The sequence below is a fragment of the Sceloporus undulatus genome, chromosome 1 (genome assembly GCF_019175285.1).
Source record: "Sceloporus undulatus isolate JIND9_A2432 ecotype Alabama chromosome 1, SceUnd_v1.1, whole genome shotgun sequence".
Taxonomy (NCBI): domain Eukaryota; kingdom Metazoa; phylum Chordata; class Lepidosauria; order Squamata; family Phrynosomatidae; genus Sceloporus; species Sceloporus undulatus.
In genome coordinates, this window is record NC_056522.1 from 371,180,388 (window position 1) to 371,202,954 (window position 22,567).

The window sequence follows — 22,567 nt, forward strand, 5'->3', positions numbered from 1 at the left end:
AGCACACAACAACAACCACAGATTTGAAATCAGGTAAATAAAACAATCACACAACACTAACATCTTATTAATAATACACATACACACACTAACACATGCACACACAGAGAAAGGTGTCTCATTTATGGGGGTCGTGTAAAGTCGAAGTTGCAGTTAACAACAACACACAGGGAAGGGGAGACTACTTAAAGCAAGTTACACAAATTGTCAGTCATTCCAAGGTTTAGAAGGAAAGCTTAAAAGGAAAGCTTCTCAAATCCTCTCACACTCATATTAAATTACATGTCACCTATACTTTTGAATGTGAGAGGTGTCCTCATGAGTAATGGACTTGCACTTGCTAGTTTACTGACCTGAGGAAAAGGTAACACAAAATGTACAGCAAGAATGCATTTTCTGTTCCAAAGGAAAACCCACAAGTAATGTTACTGCTGTTCAAAACTCCTCAAGCCACAAGTCAATCCTTCATGACCTCATATCACATCATTCTCACTCAGGTACTTAAAACAGCACTAAGTTTACTATATACCCCAAATGACTTATTCAGTGATTCATTTCTTGCACTCCTTTGCCTGATTTTAGGACTGAATAATTTCAGGCTACCCACTTCAGTCAGTGTTTCTCTAACCTTTTGAACCTGAGGTCCTCATCTTAAACACATGGGTGTTTCTTTAAAATGTCCTGACCTACAACACCAAACAAAACAACACTGTTTAGAACAGAAGCAAGAACTCATCATTTCTATGACTGCATCTGCACTGCAGAAATAATCCAGTTTGACATCACTTTAACTGCTGTGGCTCAATGCTATGGAATTCTGGGGACTGTATTTTCTTTTCTTTTTTGAGATATTTAGCCTTCTCTGTCAGAGACTTCTGGTGCTACAATGAACTACAATTCCCAAGATTCTATAGTACTGAGCCAGAGCAGTTAAAATGGATTATTTCTGCAATGCAGATGCAGCCTATGAGTCTCTTTTTAACTCCCTCATGAACTCTCAATTTGAATCCCATGGTGTTCTGGGCCTGAGTCATTCCTGTTGGCCACACAAGAGCAGAGGAAATGGCCTGATTAACCTGAGAAAAGCCCAGCTCAAGAAGCTTCCCCTAAGGAGGAAAATGATGTTCAGCTCCCACCATGAAGCATCTCTCTCTCTCTCTCTCTCTCTCTCTCTCTCTCTCTCTCACACACACACACACACACACACTTTTTGTGCAATCTGTTGGCTAATTTTGAAGTGTCTCTTTTTCAGTTAATCTCACTGATCTGGTTTCGTTGATAGGCAAAGTAAGGTCCTCCAGATGCTGTTGGATTGCAACTCTGAGCATCCCTCAATCCCTTGCTATGCCGGTATGACTGATGGGAACCACAGTCCAACAATACCTGAAGAGCTGCGCTTTGTCTATCCCTACTTTTTATTTTTCCTGGCATCTCACATATTCCAAAACTAATTAAAATAAAACCTTTAAACAAAAGTGGAAGATCTTAAAAGACACATTTATACATAAAACATACATGAAAGTTACTCCAAAGTCCTTTTCATGTCAGCACAAATTAAGCACTTCATTTAACAACTTAATTGTCAAGAAAGAGAAGTTATGGTGATATCACAAGCACAGAGATATATGGCAATTACTATGGCAATTTTTAGAAGCCATCAAATCCTGGTGGCAAATGAGACCTCAAAGGTTTTCTACAATAAATCCTTTGTTTTTAAACATAATTTGAAGAGGAATTACAATGTAGTTTCATAAGGGTCTGACCATTTTACGAAAAGTAAAATTATGTAGCAGTCAAAATCTGAGAATTTAATTTACATAAATGCATTAATACAGAGTAATAAAACAACTTGCCAAGACTTGTAAGCAGCTACTTGCCTGGGCACCTACAGACTCCTTCCAGTTAAAGATAATGAAAACTAGAAGATAATTGTTTCTTTCAGGAGACAATATACAGTACTATTCCAATTGACTAACATGGGTATATGTGGATAAAGAGACTAGAAAAAATGAACAGGCAAGTAACTCTTGTGGACTCATTGACAGGGCAAGCTAAGTGAAGTGAAGAAAACAGACAGATGGAAAATCAAGTCATTTGATACGTAATGCTGAAGAAGAGTGCTGAGGATACTGTGAACAGCCAAGAAGACAAATGAGTTCTTGAACATATCAAGGCTGAATTCTCCCTAGAAGCCAAGATTACTACTGTAAATTAAGGCTGTTGTACTTTGGCCACATCACAAGAAGGAATGACACTAGAAAAGACAATAATGCTAGGAAAAGTGGAGGGTGTTAGGGAAGTCATGAGCCTGAACTTGTAGGACCTGAGCAGAGTAGCTGAGGACAGGGGGTCTTGGAGATGTTTCATTCACAAGGTCACCATGAGTCAAAGCCAACTGGAAGGCAGTAAGCAACAAGTTTTCACAAGCTTTGTACTACCACAGATTGCTTATTGGTCCTAACACTGATCACCTTATATTAAGGTGTCTCAAGCTCAAGCACTCTGACCTCATAATTATAGGACCTCTCTTCCCTCCCCCCCCCCTTTTTTTTGATGTGTACCAAGAGTGATCACATTTAATGTAAATGTATGGGTCAAGTTCCAGTCAAACACCCTATGTATGTAAATGCGAAGGATAGAGAAATGGTTTTTTCCCTATAACTATGGCTATAACGCCCAGATTTTGTCAGCCAGATTCTGGAAGCTGCAGTCAGAAATAGTAATTTTTCCAAGCTCTGCATCCTAAAAAAAACCCCTAAGACTTTCATAAGCATCCTAGCAATCCCAAGCAAGACAGAAAATTTATTTTGGGGATTATCCGAAAGAGCTCATGATATGACACTGGGGACAGGGTCTGTGGTTCAAGTAAAAAATCCCATTATAAACACCCCATCTTCAGTGCATGCTTTAAAAGACAGTAACTCAATCATACCTAGCCCAAACCCACTGCTGGTGTAGAGCAACTCATATTTCAAACCAAAGAGAGCCCTCAAAAGAATGCTAATTAACATAAGGGTAACCAACATTTAGTTAAAATAAAACTGTATGTGTTGTAGTTGTGTGCCTTTAAGTTTCCCCCCACTTATGGTGACCCATCATGGGGATTTCTTGGCAAGATTTGTTCAGAGGAGGTTTATCATTGCCTTTTCTGAGGCTGAGCACATGTGACTTGGCCAAGGTCACCCAGTTGGTTTCATGCCCAAGCTAGGAACTGATGTCTAGTCTCCAGAGTCATAGTCCAGCACTCAATACTATGCCACACTGCCTCCACCAAATGTTTTATGTTACATTAAAAATGCTTAACTAGAAATCAGATGGAAATTGAACAAAGTAAATACTGTTCTAAGGCACTGGAGGACAAATGAGAACAACATGTTTAAAAGAAGCCATACTTTTTTACATACAGTAAAAAATCTGGTCCCCTAAGAACACTGAAGTCTTTGCTTATGTATGGTTTACACAAGTCATAGTGGTACTAAAAACCTGCAATTCTAATGGTTTTGAAATGCAGAATAAAGAACAGACATCCACGAAACCATAAAAGCCTGTATTTAGGTCTATCACTCAGTTCCCAGAAAGATAAAATCCAAAACAAAACTTCATATCCATTATCTGCTCTAAAACAAGAGGGAACTATTAACAATCATTAAATCTCCATTCTAAAACACAAGTCATATACTTGAAAACATCCTTGAGTAGTTTAAGAATTCAATTGGATAGCCATGTTAGTCTGTTCTAGCATAAAAAGACATTATGAGACTTTCTGAGAAGAAATTTCTAGCATAAGTAGTCAACATGGAGAATGAGGTATCTCTGTAACTTTCATTTTCTTTTAATACATGCCAACATTTCAAGTCACTTTTCAGTAAAGGCACAATGCAGACCTTCTGACCACAAACATCAACTAATCAGGAGACATTTGTGAAAACATGTATTCCCTCTCAGAAGTCCTTCCCTAATGAAATCCCCACCCATTCACTGATGCTTAGTTATGCTTACAACTGGCCCCACAGATCTGGATGTGAAGCCAACTTCAATTTTTTTTTCTCTTTCAGATCTTGGCTTCAGGAAAAACACCTTTTAACCTTAACTGAGTTCAGTGCAGAAGGGCAGACAGACAGGAAGAAACATGCATTCCTGAATCAGATTCCAATTTGCTAGCTACATTTAACTGTGTGCCAGCATTACTGTATCCCAACCCAGCTATGCAGAAGATTTGACAGTTCCAGCTAACAGTCTGAGACTTGACATATTTTTCAGGGTACAGGCCTACCTCAGTTTAAAAATTATAGTTGGCCCTCCACATTTGTGGCTTTGACTTTTGCAGATTTGATTATTTGTGGTTTTGATTAATATGTTTTCTCTAGGAATCTCTAGTCCTCCAGAGCAGCTCTGCCAGAAGTTGACTATAGGGTTGTGCTGGAGAATCTACAAGTTCTAGGCATTTGTAGGCCCTCCAACATGATTCTATGATCAATCTGTTGGAAAATTTATGCACTGCATTCTCCTTTTCTTCCTCAGATAGACAGGGACTTCTATCTATCTATCTATCTATCTATCTATCTATCTATCTAATTCTGTCTAAACATGTGACTTTGGTCACTCACTCCTGGAGGCTGTTTAACAGACTCTCTCCCAAGATAGTTGAAGTAACAGACTCTTCACTGCAGTAGCAGAAGGGTTTTTCTCTTCTTCCTGCTTTATTAAAGATGGTGAGATTTCATCTCTTTTCCCAAGCCATCACCAGTTAGGATAGGATTTTGTTTGTTATGTATTTATTTATTGAAGTCATTATTATTTGTATTTAAACTACAAACTGTATGTTGTTGGTTTTCTGGAGTAAGTCTTTATTCTTTAGTAAGACAAATTTAAAATAATCATCTGACCTACACTTTTGCTGTTCTGCTGATGAAAGCTGAACTCTAACAAGTTAACTTTCATACCTGCATATTTTTGTTTCGCTTTAAACAGGTTAACACCCTGGGAAACTAAAATTGCACCCCACATAACCTCTGGCAGACGTTAACCACAGAGTTGCACTGGAGGACCTGGAGATTCCTAGAGAGGTGTTCTATTTGCAGTTTTTTCACATGCATGTGGAAGGGCCACAGTATATGTATTTGTGGACATTGTTTCTAACAATATTTGGTAACAGAGGCAAAAAAAGCATGACAAGAATAGGGACAGAAAGAAAGAGTAGTTCAACATGTTTAAGCATATATATATATATATATAAAAACTGAAAATCAACATTATGCACATGTGAAATGAAACAACTGAGTCGGGTAAGCCTTGTATAATAAGTAAGCCAAAAATATTTGGAATCTTGTGAAAACCACTTGAAAGTTTCTTCCAAAACACATCTAGTTATTATTTTTCTTCTTTCACTAGCCTCCTTTTTAAAAACATTTCCAATAGCCAAACTATGTTTTTTAAACATGGAGTTGCTGGGAATGCAAGGTCAACCCGCTCTTCCTTTTTCACTTTGTTTTGCTGTGCTCACATTCTCAGTAAGGGATTTTGGAGGCAGCTGCAGTTTACCTTGCCTGTTGTAGGCAGGCACATACAGTAACTACAGTAGGATCAGCTAGAGCAGATCCCATTCTTTCCCAGATCAAGATTTATTGCATTATTTACTGTAGACATGATACAAGTCTGTATTCCCTAGCCCTCCCTCACAGCGATGCTGCTTTTAAAAATCCCTTTCATGTAGACAGAGGACAGCAAAGAAAAGGAGATGGGTTGGATGGGAAAAAAGCTTTGCTGACTGACAAATGCTTCTATTAAGTCTCCTCCAATTCAACAAGGTGATCTTCTAGAGTTCCTCCAGAGGACTGGGTAGCAAACCTGATCTTTCCACATCTAAGATGTACTTATTGTTTACAGAATTTGCTAGGTGAGTACAGACTCTGAGCAACCAGATTTTCAAAATATAGTGTATCCCCTGCTCAAGAGATCCGACCCTTAAAGAAAGCTACTGCTCTGACTGGGCAACAGGAGACATAAAAGTCTCACCTCCATAAACTTTCCAGAGGCACCTAACTGGTTTGAATTTTGAACTATGATTCTTCAGGCCAGGGTTCGATTCCCAGCTCAGCCATGAAACCCAGTCAGTGACCTTAGGCAAGCCACATATACTCTCAGCCTCAGGGAAAGGCAATGGCAAACCACCTCTGAACGAATCTTGCCAAGAAACTCCCATGATAGCGATGCCTTAGGGTTGTCATAAGTTGGAAATTACTTAAAGGCGCACAACAACAATAGATGGGTTTGTCTGGAGATGTCCAAGCATTCTCTCATAAGTGAGAGAGCAGTAAAATGCCTCAAGACAACTATGCTCCAAACCTAGAGTCAAAGCCTGAAGCCAGTTCAGTGACTGTGGCTGCAAGGACTTTGGCATGTTTGTCCCTTCACCCACTGGATGTTTCTTGAAATCTGAGAAAGGAAAGCTGGTGAAGGCAGGAAAGTGCTTTAAACAAGGACAACTCTTTGTCAGCACATATACAAGTGTTTTGGATGAAACAATGTCATTCCTCTGTTTACCAATCCTTCCAGAAACTGCTGAGCAAAGGTCCCTCGCAGACACTCTACTTTTAGACTTTTTTTCTATTTGTCCTGTCTCTCACTCCTACCTGTCACACACACACACACACACACACACACAGAGAGAGAGAGAGAGAGACACAGAGACAGAGACAGAGAGAGAGAGCGACCTGGTAAAGGGAAGCAACAGGACTTCATCTGACTAAGAACTGGACTAGTGTGGCAAGAGCAATCAGACTCCAGCAGCAACTGCAGCTCTGCCTTAGGCTAAAATACAACTGGTATTGTGGTGTTATCTCTGCAAAACAATCTGGATTCAGGAGGTACCTACGGGCCATGACGTGACAGTTCCCTTGACTTTACTTTGTAAGTTAAAATTGGATGGAACAACAGTTAAATCTTTTCCCTATATGCCATTTTCCAGACCCCAAATTTTGTCTACTTGTTCATTTTATGGGGGTAAGGAATGATAAGGAACAAGGTTTAGCCCTTCTATTTGGGACATCCATAGCTAGTTTTTAACATTGATAAATCTGATCATGAATAACCTGTGATGCATGTTCTATAGTTTCATCCTAATCCAGTACTGATGACCTGAACCTCCCGGGTCAAGCATCCTGAAGCATATCAAGAACTAAAAACCTTCTCATAAAATAATAATTGCAAGCAGACTTTTAATTCATCTCTACAGAAATCCATCTAATTATTTTATTTTAAAAAGATCATCTAGTTTTTAGAAAATGTCTCTGATCATGGCCAGGTGGCAATTATAAATAATGAAAATATTTACAACACTCAAAGTTCAGGGAACCAGATTTTACCAATAATATATTTTTTGCATCTTGCTAATAGAAACCTGACATAAAGGGAAATGCAAACTAATATGCTTTACTGCAGCATTCTACAAGCACAGACCCTCCAGATATTTGGACTTCAACTCCCATCGGCCCCAGTCCGCATGGCAATGGTCAGGAATGCTAACAGTTGTGATCCAAAACTTCTGGAAGGCAGCAGATTATTGCAGGGAAATTGCATTGGAAATCTGCCTTCCATACAGGCTAATCCCCAATTCTAATATGCATTAGAATATATTAGTCACATCAAATATTTTGCATCTCCTAATGGTACTGAAGTTATACATCAGTTTTATCTGGATGTCCTAAAGTAACACATGTCAATTTAACATGACATTCATGTGACTTAGCAGAAAGGCTTACACTCCCCTATACTTTTGGGAGAATGACATACAGTGGAACCCGTGGATACGAAAGCACCGCGTTACGAAATTTCCGGGATACGAAAAAATACTATAGGAAAAAACTGTTTCGGGTTACGTTTTTTTTTTTCGGCTTACGAAAAAATTTTTTGGTGCTTTTCGGTGCTTTTTCGCACGAAATCGCGGCTTTTAGCGCTAGCGCCTATGGCTTTTTCGGCTTACGAACGATTTCGGGTTACGAACGGCGCCGCGGAACGGATTATTTTCGTAACCCGGGGTACCACTGTAGATTCTTGTATTCTTTTTGTACAATATTGCTAAAATCCGACCTTCTCTCTCCACCTCTACTGCCAAGATCCTGGTCCATGCCCTAGTGGTCTCACGACTTGATTACTGTAACGTCCTCCTGGCTGGGCTTCCTCTTTCTCATCTCTGTCCATTAATCTCTGTCCAGCATTCAGCTGCACGCATTATCACTTCTGCCCACCGCTCTGACCACATCTCTCCTGTGTTGGCATCCCTTCACTGGCTCCCCCTCCCTTTCCGCATTCAGTATAAGCTCCTGCTGTCAACATTTAAAGCCCTCCATGGACTGGCCCCTCCTTACTTATCAGACCTCCTTTCTCCTCACCTTCCCACCAGGGCCCTCCGTTCTGCTAGTCAAGGTCTGCTGTCTCAGCCCAGGATTTCCTCTGCCCCATCCCGGATTCGCCCCTTTTCACTTGCTGCCCCCCACTCCTGGAACCTTCTTCCCCCGCGAACAAGAGCCATCACTTCTTTAACCAGCTTCAAAACAGAGTTGAAGACCATCCTGTTCAGAGAAGCGTTCCCAGGCATTGCATAATTGTTGCTTGCTATTTGATGTTCTTTTGATGCCTGTTTTATCGAACCATTTCCTGTATTGCGATGTACTTTATATGTATTAGCCTACTAGGCCCACCACCTTTCCCTTCTCCTTTTATGTCATGTCTTTTTAGATTGTAAGCCTGAGGGCAGGGAACCGTCTAATTTAAAAGATTGTATGTACAGCGCTGTGTACATTTACAGCGCTTTATAAATAAAGGTTAATAATAATAATAATACCCTGCTTCTACCTAATATGGAATCTATGAACATCGTGAAGTAACCCAGAACTTTTCCTTGGAAGAATTTTTCCTCATCATACATCCTTATTTCAGGGGGAAATTGTAAGAAAAACTCTCTATATTATACAATGTAACTTCAGTACTAAAAACAGTAACTAGCAAGCAAGTCACAGCCATGATAATTACAAACTGCAACACCAAGAATGGAATGGCTTTACCTCAATGCTAGATTTCAACCCAACATTAAATTTCAACATAAAAGCTGCCCCCCCCCAAAAAAAAAAACCAGGAAGCATAATAAATGTACCGTTTCTTATAAACCAGGGAACGTTTCTGGATATTACCAGCTGGGCTTTTCCGTCCTACACTTTGAGCCTCTTTGGGTCATCTAGGGAGCCCTTCTGGTGCAGTGGTTAAATGCTGGTCCTGCAGCCACAAAACTGTGAGTTCGATCCCAGGGCTCCAAGGTTGATTCAGCCTTCCATCCTTTCGTAGGTTGGTAAAATGAGGACCCAGCTTGTTGGGGGCAACTGGCTTATAGATTGTAAACCGCTTAGAGCAGCCTTTCTCAACCTGTGGGTTGCGACCCCTTTGGGGGTCAAATTACCCTTTCACAGGGCTCACCTAAGACCATCAGAAAACACCTATTTCCTATGGGCTTAGGAACCAAGACACTGCAGTTTTATGGTTGGAAATCACCACAACATGAGGAACTGTATTAAAGGGTAGTGGCATTAGGAAAGTTGAGACCATTGGCTTAGAGAGTGCCGAGTTCATGATTAAGTGGTATAGAAATGTACCTGCTATCACTACTGCTATCTAGATGGCAAACTGAAAGCATAATGCTGGTAAAGAAGACCCTTCAGTCTGAACCAGGATGGCAATTTTTATCTTAGAACAGCGGTGGAACATTAGAACATACTCTGTATTCCAAGATCTCAATCAGACATTGGGGTTTTTTAAAAAAATAAAAATACTTTTAAAGTTTTTTTAAACAAGAATATTCTCTGTATAAGTACGTTACGGTCAAGCAATTTAGGCTTTGCAAGTTTAGCCCATAATTGCACACCCCGAATCCTTCAACTCAAGCAAAAGTGGTGGAGCACATAGTTGTAAAAAGTACCAGCTTCAGCCTCCAGCATCTCAGCTGTTGCCACTAAGGAAAGCCTCTTCTGAAATCCCAGAGACACTGCTAGTCAACCCAGGCTGCATTTGCACTACAGAAATAATTCAGTTTGACATCACTTTAACTGCCTTGCCTCCATGCTATGGAATTCTGGGAACTGTAGTTTTGTGAGACATTTAGCCTTCTCTGTCAGAGAGCTCAGGAGCCACAATAAACCACAAATCACAGGATTCCATAGCGTGGAGCCATGGCAGTTAAAGCAGTATCAAACTGGATTATTTCTGCAGTGCAGATGCAGCTCTAGACAATATTGAGAAAGATGGACCTGTAGTTGGACTCAGAATATGATAATGGAAAGACTGCTTTGCAAACATCTGGTTGCACCATCAAAACACTAAGTTATGTTATAGCTCCAACTCATTTAACTGTAAAAATGGTATCACTATCAATATAAACAAACACTGCCTTCTGTCCATGGGAGATTAAATTTAATCCTTCACAAAAAGGATTGGAGGAGTTTGTCTAATTTAAAAAATAGACCACTCAAGGACCGTCAATCTCCTCCAATATACAATGGCAAACTTTACTATTCTCCAAGAAAGCTCAGAGGGAAATCCAATTTAATTAACACAGGAAGATACAAGTAGCTGTAGTACCTCAAGGGGACCAGCAGTTTAAAGCAGTTAAAGATACTCTGGGACTGAGAATAATCTTGGCCACAACCATCAATATCCTTCTCTCAGCATCCTTCATCCTTGGTGATTCATTTTACAAATTTCTCCGAACATGAAGCAACAGGTGACAGAATCTGATGCAAACAGGGAGCAACAGGAGAAAGAGTAATAGAGTAGCACCTAGAAAAGTGATTACTGATGTCAAAATTACATTAGACCACATTAGTACGAAGAAGTTTGCCTGAGGACAGAGTACTAAATGCATTATTTCAGCCTCTTTTTGTTAGCAACACTTTCACGAACAAAAACTGTTTACGGGACAGGCATGGACTAGTAACATGGTTTTTAAATAAGTTATTTTGAGGTTTTAGAACAGTGATTCCCAGACTTTGTTCCTCCAGGTGTTTTGGACTTCAGTTCCCAGGAACTCCAGCCATCTTGGCCAGCAGTTGGGGATCCTGGGGACTGGAGTCCAAAACACCTGGAGGAACAAAGTCTGGGAATCAGTTTTATAGAGTGTCCTGTCCTAAGAGTCTGAGCAACTAACAGTACATTTATTTATTTATTTTAAAGCCAGAATCATTCTCCCTTCCGCCTCTCAATAGCTCAATATTACACTAAGACAGAACTTTTAAAAACCTGCATTCATCTTTTAAAGAAAATCAAACATATGTTTTCCTAAGTAGAGGACTTTCACATTTGTTGTACACATGTGTGTTTCCTTTGGAACTTGGGTGTCACGGTTGTTTTAACCTTCAGAGGGATTTACAGTTCTTATCCCTTTTACCAGAAACATTTTGTGCACTGCCACAAAATATTACTTCCTTTTCAGCTGCCCTTACTCACAGGCAAGATAGTTACATTCTCTGTTACTAACAGTCCTTTTATACTTGCAATCAACTTGGCTTTTCCCCCTGTCCTTTCTAATGGCTTGCTTACCAAGAACGCCCAAGGCACAGCAAAAGCCTAACCTTGCCAAATCAAAGCCAGGCCAAGGCAGACTCATCTCTACTAAATACCCATCTACAAACACCAAAGATATCTGGGGCCTAGGAAATATATATCATCACTCTGTACATGCCTAAGAATTCAAATACATGAACTCATCACTTTTCTCCCAACTATAATTCTCTCTTCTTCAAACTTAAACAACAAGAATGCCAATTTTTATTTTCATTCTACCTCTAAATTTTAGCAAAGGCTAAATACCCATCTACAAAAACCAGAAATGCCTTAATATCTGGGTCCTGTACTATGAAAAAGAAAGGATACAGATATACAACCATCCTCATTCTGTATGTGCCTAAGAAATCCGATACATGAACTCATCACTTTGCTCCCAACTATAATTCTGTCCTCCTCACACTTAAAACAACAACAATGCCAATTTTCATTTTCATTCTACCTCTAAACTTTAGCAAGGAATCAATGCTCTTAAATGGGGGCGAGACACAGAAAATTCATCACTGGGGCAGTTCCATCCATTTTGGAAGGAAAATGGCCCAATTAACAAGTCAAGCGCACCCTCCACACTTTCACATCTTGGAAACCAATTTACCCCCCCCCCCATACACACACACTTCCAACCCACACCAGGCTCTCACCACTCAATCTCTAAACCCCTTCAACACACAAAATGGCTACTTGGCCAATTAGAAGAAAAAGGAATGAAAGAGTGAAACACATTCCAGGAAGAAAAGCAGACAGACAGACAGACAGACAGACAAATGAAAGAGTTTAATATGCTCAAGAAAGAAAGGGTGAGACACACTCCAGAAAGAAAGAAAGAAAGATTGAAAGGTGAAACACACTCTAGAAACAAAGGACAGACAGAAAAAGAAATGAAAGAGTGAAACATACTCCAGAAATAAATGAAGGACAGACAGATAGAGAAATGAAAGAGTGAAAAACACACTAGAATATATATGGATATATATATATATATATATATATATATATCCATCTTCACTCTGTACATGCCTAAGAAATCAGACACATGAACTCATCACTTTGCTCCCAACTCTAATTCTGTTCTCCTCACACAAGAAGGAAGGAAGGAAAGAAGGATGAAAGAGTGGAACGCATTCCAAAAAGAATGAAAGGAGATAGACAGGCAGGAAGAGAAAGGAAAGAGTGAAACACACTCTAGAAAAAGAAAGATGGATGGATGGATGAACGGGTGAAATGAACTCCAGAAAGAAAGAAAAGATAGGTAGACAGATAGGAAGAGAAATGAAAGAGCGAAACACACTCTAGAAAGAAAAATAAATGAAAGAAACCCACTCTAGACAAAAGAAGAAGGCAGAAAAACGAAAGGATAAATCACACTCCAGAAATTAAAAAGAGAAACGAAAGAGTGAAATATACTCCAGGAAGGAAGGAAGGAAGGAAGGAGGAGAAATTAAAAACTGAAGACAAAGGTAGATGGGGGAGGGAATCTTAAAAGAATAAAAGGAAAAAGAACGGGGCTGGGAGAGGAAATGGGGGGACTTCCAGGAACAAGGGAATGCGAGATTTAAAAAGGGGTGATAAAGATTAAAAGGCTCCCAAAGAGAGGAGGGAAACCCCCAATCCCTTCCCCCTTTTTCCCTAAACAGGCATCTTCTTGAAACCCAGATGGCTAAAAGGAAACAAGATGGAGAGGAGAGTGAGGCTGGGAAAAAGAAAGGAGGCTGGTTTGTGGGAGAGGATGATTGGGATGCAGAGGGAACATGATCCTCCTCAGGATCTGGTTTTAGGATTGGGATCGAGTGGAGGCTCCATCTGGGATTGGGGCCGAGGAAGGAGAAGGCAGGGCTGGCTTTGAGGAGACAAAACGGAGGGGGAGGGGAGGAAGGGGTTTGGGATTGTGAGTCTCCTTGTGCCAAGAAGAACATGCAACACAACTGAGGGGTACACAGGCTGCCTAGACACACCATCATAATCTCTCCCAGGAAAAGGAAAGACAAAATGGAGGAGGGGGAAGGAGTTTGTGAGTCTCCTCACACCCACTCTTTGGGCAAAGAAGGGAACTCAGCACAACTAAGAGGGACACAGGCGGCCTATAGACACACTAACACACAATCACAATGCCCTCCAGGAAAAGAAAAGGCTGGTTCTGAGGAGACAAAATGGAGGAGTTTGTGATTGTGAGTCTCCTTGTGCAAAGAAGAACATTCAACACAAGGCTGCCTATAGACACACACACATACGCAAAGGAGTTTGTGAGTCTTCTCACACCCACTCTTTGTGTAAAGAAGGAAACTGAACACAAGTGAGGAACACAGGCGGCCTATACACACACACAACACATCACAACCTCCTCCAGGGAAAGAAAGGGTTGTTTCTGAAGAGGCAAAATGGAGGAGGGGAGAAAGGTGTTTGTGGTTGTGAGTCTCCTTGTACAAAGAAGGAAATTCCACACAACTGAGGGACACAGGAGGCCCTATACACCCACATACACAACCCCTCCAGGAAAAGAAAATGTTGTTACTCAGGGGACAAAACGGGAAGGAGTGTGTGATTGTGTGTCTCCTTGCGCAAAGAAGGAAATGCAACACAACTGAGAGACAGAGGCGGCCTATGCACACACAGACACACACACACGCACCATCACAACCTCTCCCAGGAGGAGGCAAAATGGAGGGAAGGAGGGAGAAAGAAGGAGTGTGTGATTGTGAGTCTCCTCACACGCCCCCTCCTTGTGCAAAGGAGGAAGTCCAACACAACCGAGAGGGGCAGAGGCACACAACCGTAAGAGACACACACACCCCCCAAGGCGAAAGCCATGCCCCCCAATGGCGCGCGGGAGGCCCTTTCCCTGCTTCCCTGCTCCACCTTTTCTTCTCGCTGGAGCCGCCCGGGGCCTCCTCCTCCTCGCCGGGCTCCATGGCGGCGGCGACGGCGACGGCAGCGGTGGCTTCGTCGTCCTCGGCGACGGAGGGCGAGGAAGGCGAAGGCGAGGCCAGCTTGGCAGGCCAAGGGAGGCCGAGGGCCCAGGAGGAGCTGGAGCAAGCAAGGAAGGAAGAAGCGGCAGCCCCACTCTGAGCCCCGGAGCGGAGGGAATGGAGCGGGCTGGAGGCAGGGCGCCCAGGCGGGAGAGAGAGAGGGAGAGAGCGAGCGAACGGAGGCGAGGCGAGGCGGGGCCCCGGCTATCGAGGGCCGGCCTCCCTGGGCCTCGCCTCCCGCTCACCCGCGCGGCCTGGGCCACTCAGGAGCCGGGGGCTGGCCTGGGACGCCTCGCCGCCTCACGTGGAGGGAGGGCCCAGGCCAGGCGGCGCTGCTTGGCCTCCGTCCGGACTCCGGACGGGGAGCATCTGTCTGTAGAAAGAAAGCTGCATAGTAATACTAATAGTAATAAGAATAGTTGTGTGGGAGGCTTTTTGTGAGTTGTAAGCCGCTCCGAATCCCCCCTTTTTAGACAAACTCATTGTAAGGATTTGTTTGTCTTATTTATTTGACTTATGTCCTGCCCCCTCCCTCCCAAAGTCTTTATTATCTCTTGTATTATCCCTCCCTGTGCCCCCTTCCCCCAAGGAAGGCAGCCAAGGCCTGCTTCCCAACGCCTTTCCAGGGCCTTCAGGGGGGGCTTGCCATTGCCATCCTCTTAGGTTGCCTAAGCTTAAAAAGTAAGGGAGGGAACTCATTTCAAAAAGCTTATTTGTATGGCTTCAGAGTGGTTTCCCATTTACAGCCAACATGAATGAACTCACCAGGGAAACAATGGTTTCAAAAATGTCAAGATGCTTGGCCTTTGGGAGATACAGACACACATATATTAAAAAGGACTATACTGCTATTATTGGTGGATATCCCCCACCCATCGGCTACACAATTTTCTTACATCTTCCAGGATCTGATTGGAAAACAGCCTTTCTACATTACATGTGAACCAAAGTTTAGACTACCTCATTTCCAAATGGATAGACATAAGATTGCAGTCTATGCACTCCCTATTTGGCATAAATCCATTAAATAAATAAATGAATAAAATGTTGGGGAGCAGGCATGATATAAATCAAATACTTCCAAAGAAACATGGACAAGATGAGGCTGGAAAAGACATTCCCAGAGACACTTCCCTCTTCCCATGAAATACAGTCGTGTGAGACAGTAGTTTCAATCTTCCCCCCACTTTCTCAATCAACAGTTAACTGGAAAAGCCGAGAGACTCAACATTGGGCTCTTCTCCATACAAATATTAAGGTTTTCCACAAGGCTATACTGTATAGTCCTCTCCCAAGCCATTGGTTTCCTTTATATATGTGTGGTTTTCTAAATAGGAACAACTTCTATAGGGAAAATGTAGGGCAGCTTTGAATATTAAGTGCAGAGCAAGACCTGTTTTGCCATCTATTCTAGCACTTCTGGTGTGAAACAGGAGGCCTAGATGGACCTCAAAATTCCAGATTAATTCTGGATTAATTAAAAAACAGATGCCACCCTAATTTTCTGTCACAATATTCATATTATTACATCAAACCAATGAGCCCCTCACCACTTGCCTCAACTTTTACACAGAGGCATGTTTCAGCATGTGAGCCTGGCCCGGCCCTGACATTAGGATGATGAGTAAAGTACGTAATTTGAGGGTGTCACAAAGAGGCTGCAAATTCTTGCTTATTTTGTCATCATATATATCTGTGTGTGTGTGTGCGTTTGTGTGTAGTATATCTTAGATATAAAATATAGATATAGCTACTAGAGATAATAATATAATAAGATAATTTATAGCCCTCCCAATCACAAGGAATCCAGGCGGGTTACAACAGTAAAAATAAAGAAAATAAAATACAATAAATAAATAAAATACAATAAAATTAAAGAGAGCAAAGTGAGTACATTCACAGTTAGGCCTGATGGAAGTTGGGCCTCTCTTTTTCACTCCCTCTCAGGTCTGATGATGATGTCATGGAAGGAGGGCTCTTCTTCTTGAGGCAAGGATTTTATTTTAATTAATTTTAATTTAATTCTTCTCATTAAATTTAAGAGAAGAATTGGTGGACAGAGTGACATAAGTCACAGTAAATGGGGAGTAGAACTAGGTAGGGAAGGCCTGCCGGAAGAGATCCGTCTTAAGAGCCTTCTTAAATGCTGTAAGAGTAGAAATGTCACGGATCTCCTTCGGCAGGTCATTCCATAGCTTCGGAGCTGCGATGGAAAAGGCCCTCTGGGTGACTGAAGTTAGCCTAGATTTTATTGGCTGAAGTAGATTCTTCCCCGAGGAAGATAGATAGAGGAAGATAGAGAGAAGAGCTCATGGGATTCTCTGTATCATGTGTAAACTAACTTGCCTGGCGTGGGTACCAGACACCTTGTGTTGGATGGATGTGGAAGGATGGTATTTTGTTGTTCTGCCTCAGACAATAAAAAAGTAGAGTCTACCTTGCTGCACATTCAGTTTGTGTGCGATGCCAGTCAGGTCTGTTGTGCATCACAGCCATGAGAGTGAGACACACCCATTTGTGCCAATTGTGGCAGAATCTGACACAACCATTTGAACTTAGATTCTGTCCTAAAAGTTCATTGACCAATCTCTTCCACTGCATCAATACATTATACAGTAGATGACCCATTACTGATCTTGTAGTTGAAATGTCAAAAAGGTGGACGTCGTGTTTTCAAGTTGGCTCCGACTTATGGCAACCTTCTTATGGATTATTATTATTGGCAAGTTTAATCCAAGGAGGCTTGTCATTGTCTTCCTCTTAGGCTGAGTCTGAGAGAGTGTGATTTCTCCAAGGTCAGTTAGTGGGATTCTGAGGGAGAAATGTAATATATTACATTTAGCAACTAGAAATGAAATGTACACATATAGGATGAGTGACATCTGGCTTTATAACAAGTACATGTGAAAGGGACCTAGGGCCTGTTACAGACTGCCAAAATAAAGCTGCTTCTGGTCTCTTTGGAGGTATGCTATTTAAATGATGCATGGGTCCTAAGAGTCCAGAGGTCACGCCAAAGCCACACTCCAGTCCTAAGCACTGGAGTGAAGCTTTGGTGCAGCTTCTGGATTCTTAGGGTGCATGCATCATTTAAATAGCATACCTCCAAAGAGACCTGAAGCAGCTTTATTTTGGCAGTCTGTAACAGGCCTAGGAGTCTTAGTCGACCACAAACTGAATATGTGTCAGCAGTGTGGTACAGCAACTAAAAAACCCATAGAGGGTGACCAAAATGGTGAAAGGTCTGGAAATCATGCCTTATGAGGAGAGACTAGGGAGCTGGGTATGTTTAGCCTTGAGAAGAGAAGGTTAAGAGGTGATACGGTAGCCCTGTTTAAGTATTTGAAGGGATGCCATAATGAGGATGGAACAAGTTTATTTTTTGCCGCTCCAGAGAATAGGACCCAGAGCAATGGATTCAAACTACAGGAAAAGAGATTCCACTTAAATATTAAAAAGAACTTTCTGACAGTAAGAGCTGTTTGACAGTGGAACACACTCCATTGGTGCATGGTGGAGTTTTCATCTTTGAAGGTTTTTAAACAAAGGCTGGATGACCATGTGTTGGGAGTGCTTTGATTGTGAATTCCTGCATGGCACGGGGTTCGAACTGGATGGCCCTTGTGGTCTCTTCCAACACTGATTCTATGACTGAGTGAGGACTCAAACACTAATCTCCCAGAGTCCTAGTCTAACACCCAGAACACTGAGCCACTCGGGCTTTCCAAAGAAGCCTGCAAACAAAACCTGCAATTTTGAGAGATGCCTTCTTTGCAGACAAGCTGACTTCAAAAAATCATGCCCAGCACTAGGGGAAAAGACTGCAATCTGCTCGTAAGCTTTAATATCAGAACTTCCCTTTCCTTCCTGTGCTTTTGAAAGGCCCATCTGTAAATCAGAAGCTCACAAACAAACCATTCCCAGGCACTGAGGGACGATGGGAGTGGTGCTTCAACACACCTGAAGGGCATAAGGCTGGGGAAAGCTGCCATGAAACTCTCCCTGTTGATCAGATTTCTCTTTTTCTTGGAGCATAACATGCCACCAGGTTGAAACTGGAGGTGCATGTAAAATGGAGTCATCCCTCCCAAAAATAAGAATTCTGCCATCCAAAATGAAGTAGTCCTTCAGTCCCTGAATTTTTAGCATTGCAGTAACTTAAAACATGAGTTGAGCATTCAGAAATTCAGTTTAGGCATCCAAAGAAACCAGGTAGGCAGAGGGCCTATACAGACAGGCCGAAATAAAGCTGCTTTGGGTCACTTTGGAGGTATGCTGTTTAAATGATGTATACATCCTAAGAGACCGGAAGCCATGTCCTAAGGACTGTAGTGTAGCTTTGGCGCAGCTTCTGGCACCTTAGGATGTATGCATCATTTAAATAGCATACCTCCAATGTGACCCGAAGCAGCTTTATTTCAGCCTGTCTGTATGGGCCCAGAGTTATCAAGGGACGATGAACGCCCCAACTTTAAGAGTTCTAGGTGTGGATGATTTTTAATTCTCATTCTTCGAAATGTTAAAGATTTGGGAACTGAAGAAAAATTTCATGTTGGGGTAGAATTTGTATTGTGGACAATGCTCACATTTCACCCTTCCCATAGCTACACCTGTCAATTTGTTGTTGTTGTGTGCCTTCAAGTCATTTCTGATTTATGGCGGCCTGAAGCTGAACCTATTCTTTGCAAGTTTCTTCAGAGTCGGTTTGCCAGTGCCATTTTCTGAAACTGAGAGAGTGTGACTTGGGCAAGGTCACCCAATGGATTTAATGGTTGAGCTAGAAATCAAACCCTGGTCTCCAGAGTCATAGTCCAATGCTCAAACTACTACACCAAGCTCTCTCTCTCTCTCTCTCTCTCTCATCTGTCCATATAACCCCTTTATGGAGATCAGCAGCCGTTCCCACTTGCTTCCAAAATATTTTAGATTAAGGACTCATTACAAGGGAGCAGCCACCAAGGGGGATAGCTGCAGTATTTTTTCAACTGCAAAGAGAAAGTGTGCCTTCTCTACCACAATGCCAACAGAAACTTTCTGATGCCTCTGCCTTCTCAGCTACTGTGTGAACACAGCTGCACCGGGGCAACCCAGATCTCATCTATAGCTATTCATGTGCAGATGAACTTTCTTGACACAGGGGATGGAATAGAAAGCCTATGCAAGACACAAAAGGAGCAAACAGACAAATCCAGTGGAAGAAATCTTAGATGTACCCCTGCCCCCAGACCCTTCCATTAGCAAATAACCCCCTCCTCAATTTCACAGCATGAAACTGCAGCTTTCCTCTTTGTTTAATTAACATTTTGTTATTCTGTTTATTCCAACAGTGCTGTTGATGGGACTCCTTATGATACTGAAATCCAATATGTAAAAATTGGGGACCCACATAATCAACTTGCAGGGCCTAAACATCTTAAAGACACCAGATCCCATCTGATCTTGGAAGCTCTGGTTAGTACTTGGATGGGAGACAACCATCAAATTCATGGTGCTGTGGGCTATGTTTTAGAGGAAGAAACGGGCAAAACCACCTCTAAGTATTCCTTGCCTAAGAAAGCACAATGAAACTTATGAGGTCTCTGTAACTTGCAGGAAAATTGGCAGGACCTTCCTTGAAACTGCAGGATGTTTCCATATACTCCCTCAATATTGCCTACTTGACAAGCCAAAGAGGGAACTTTCTACCAAATTGCAATTTTTCTGACACCCGTCAGATGTAATGTTGGTTACGAAAGGAAATCCTGATGTTTCTTTCCCTCCAATATTTCTCAGAGGGAAGCCAGGACACAACACATGGACAAGCAACATCAAAATGTGGTCAAGATGGCAAAAGTTATTAACATGGAAGGACACACAAGGTAGGAGCAGCTGCAACAGTTTGCTTTTGCCTGAGCCTGCTGGAAAGAGAGCCAGTGTGGCATAGTATTTTGAGAGTTGGACTACTACTCTGGAGACCAGGGTTCGATCCCCCACTTGGCCATGAAACCCACTGGGTGACAAGTCACACTCTCTCAGCCTCAGGGGAAGGCAATGGCCAACCTCCTCTGAACAGATCTTGCCAAGGAAACTCCATGATAGGTTTGTCTTAAGGTCACCATAAGTTGAAAACGACTTGAAGGCACACAACACACACTGGAAATGGCAAGTTTCAGCCTTTTCCTCTCCATCCTTAATTGAGTTAATGTAGTGCAAACTCCTTTTGCAGTTAACTCAGTTTGCAGCACTTGAAGTAAGCTGAGAAGAAAAGGGGGCAAAGTAGGAGAAGATAGAAACTGGGACATTTTAAAAGCAACTGAAAGGGTGGGATGAAAATGGATTAATTGAAACTGCCCCTGCCATGGGACAATGGAGGTTATGGTGTTTAACTAACCCACATCACACTTCCCAAGATTATTTTTCTACCCATGTATTGGGAAGTCAGTACTTCACATGGCCTTTGCAATCTGAAGAGCAATATCACAGTTTTATTTGTTGTTATGTACCTTCACAGCATGGCGTAGTGGTTTGAGCATTGGACTAGGACTCTGGAAATAAGGTTTCAATTCCACACTGAGCCATGGAAACATTCTGTGTGATCTTGGGCAAGTCACATTCAGCCTCAGAGGGAGGCAAAGGCCAACCGCCTTGTGAACAAATCTTGCCAAGAAAACCCACAACAGGTCTGCCATAGGTTCACCATAAGTGGGAAGTGACTTGAAAGGCACACAGCAGCAACAACAACAACCTTCACATTGACTCCAACATATGGCAATCCTATCCTAGGAGTTTCTTGGTAAGATTTATTCTGTGGAGGTTTGCTATGGCTTTCCTATGACTTCCCCAAGGTCATCCAGTAGACTTCAGTGAGTGAGCAGGGTTTCAAACCATGGTCCCCCAGAGTCCTAGTTCAACATTAAAATCACTAGGCCATACTGGTTTTGCATAGCTTTATTATTAATTCTTTACTTAAAGTATTTATACCAAATCAATCTTAATGTTAACATGCTTCTTAAAATGGCCAGCTGGGATAGAAAGAGGTTGCTCACAGATCTTATTGTACCTCAGAGAATAACAATTTGTTGGTTTTATGGTCTTAAGAATGGGAAGAGTGGCTATGAAAGAACTAGAAAAGCTTCTAAAATGCAAAGATATACAACTAAGCACAAAAGTGAGAATTGCACAAACCACTGTATTGTCTGTTACCAGGTATGGATGTGAGAGTGGACAGTGAAGAAAGCATATAGGAAGAAAATTTTAAATGTGGTGTTGAAGGAGAGTTGTATGAATATCATGGGTTACCAAAAAGGCAAGTAAATAGAGCCCATAGCAAATCAAGCCCAAATGCTCAGAAAAAAAACTAAATGACTGCACTAAAGCTATTATACTTTGGACAGATTATGAGAAAACATAGCTGGAAAAGACTAGGATGCTGGGAAAAGCTGAAAGCGAAAGGAAAAAAACACACTGAAAAATCATATTACAGATGGAAAGATTCAGTAAAGACAGCCACAGTCATGAGCTTGCAAGATGTGAGCCCAGCTGTTAATAACATGGTCTCTTGGAGGTCTTTCATTCATAGGGCCACCAAAGATAAAGCCTGTTTGATGGCACAGAACAGCAATGACAATAATAGACAATGCATCTAAATGCATTTTAAAACACCCTTCAGTTTTCAGAAATCATTACTTTCCATAGTCAAAATCTTCTGTCTATAAAAATTTTGGATCCAGCTCAGTAGACCTCATTAAAATGGAAGGAAAGCTTTAGTTTTTGTTAGAAGAAAAAGGGATGTATTTAGATAAAAATGAAAAAGAAGACAGCACTTCCATGCAGACACAAAACCCAGTGTAGCCTGTTGTGGTTGTTACTGTTTTTCTATGGAAATTCAGTTATAATCATTAGCATTTGTAAAGTGCTTCGCAACATCCAAACATATTATATATACAGGGTATATATATATATATTGTTCTGTTATGAACCATCCAACAATCTGTGTATTAACCATGCAGTGGGAAGCT

The 22,567-nt window shown here is 41.7% G+C and overlaps 1 protein-coding gene across 1 annotated transcript in view; it reads right to left on the reverse strand.

Annotated features, from left to right (window-relative positions):
• HIF1A (hypoxia inducible factor 1 subunit alpha) overlaps nt 1-14,739 on the reverse strand; it is a 73,590-nt gene extending 58,851 nt beyond the window's left edge. Inside the window, 1 exon segment of the mRNA XM_042460817.1 lies at nt 14,461-14,739. Coding sequence (XP_042316751.1) covers nt 14,461-14,513 — 53 coding nt within the window. The 5' untranslated portion in view covers nt 14,514-14,739.
• Between the last annotated feature and the right edge of the window lie 7,828 nt (nt 14,740-22,567).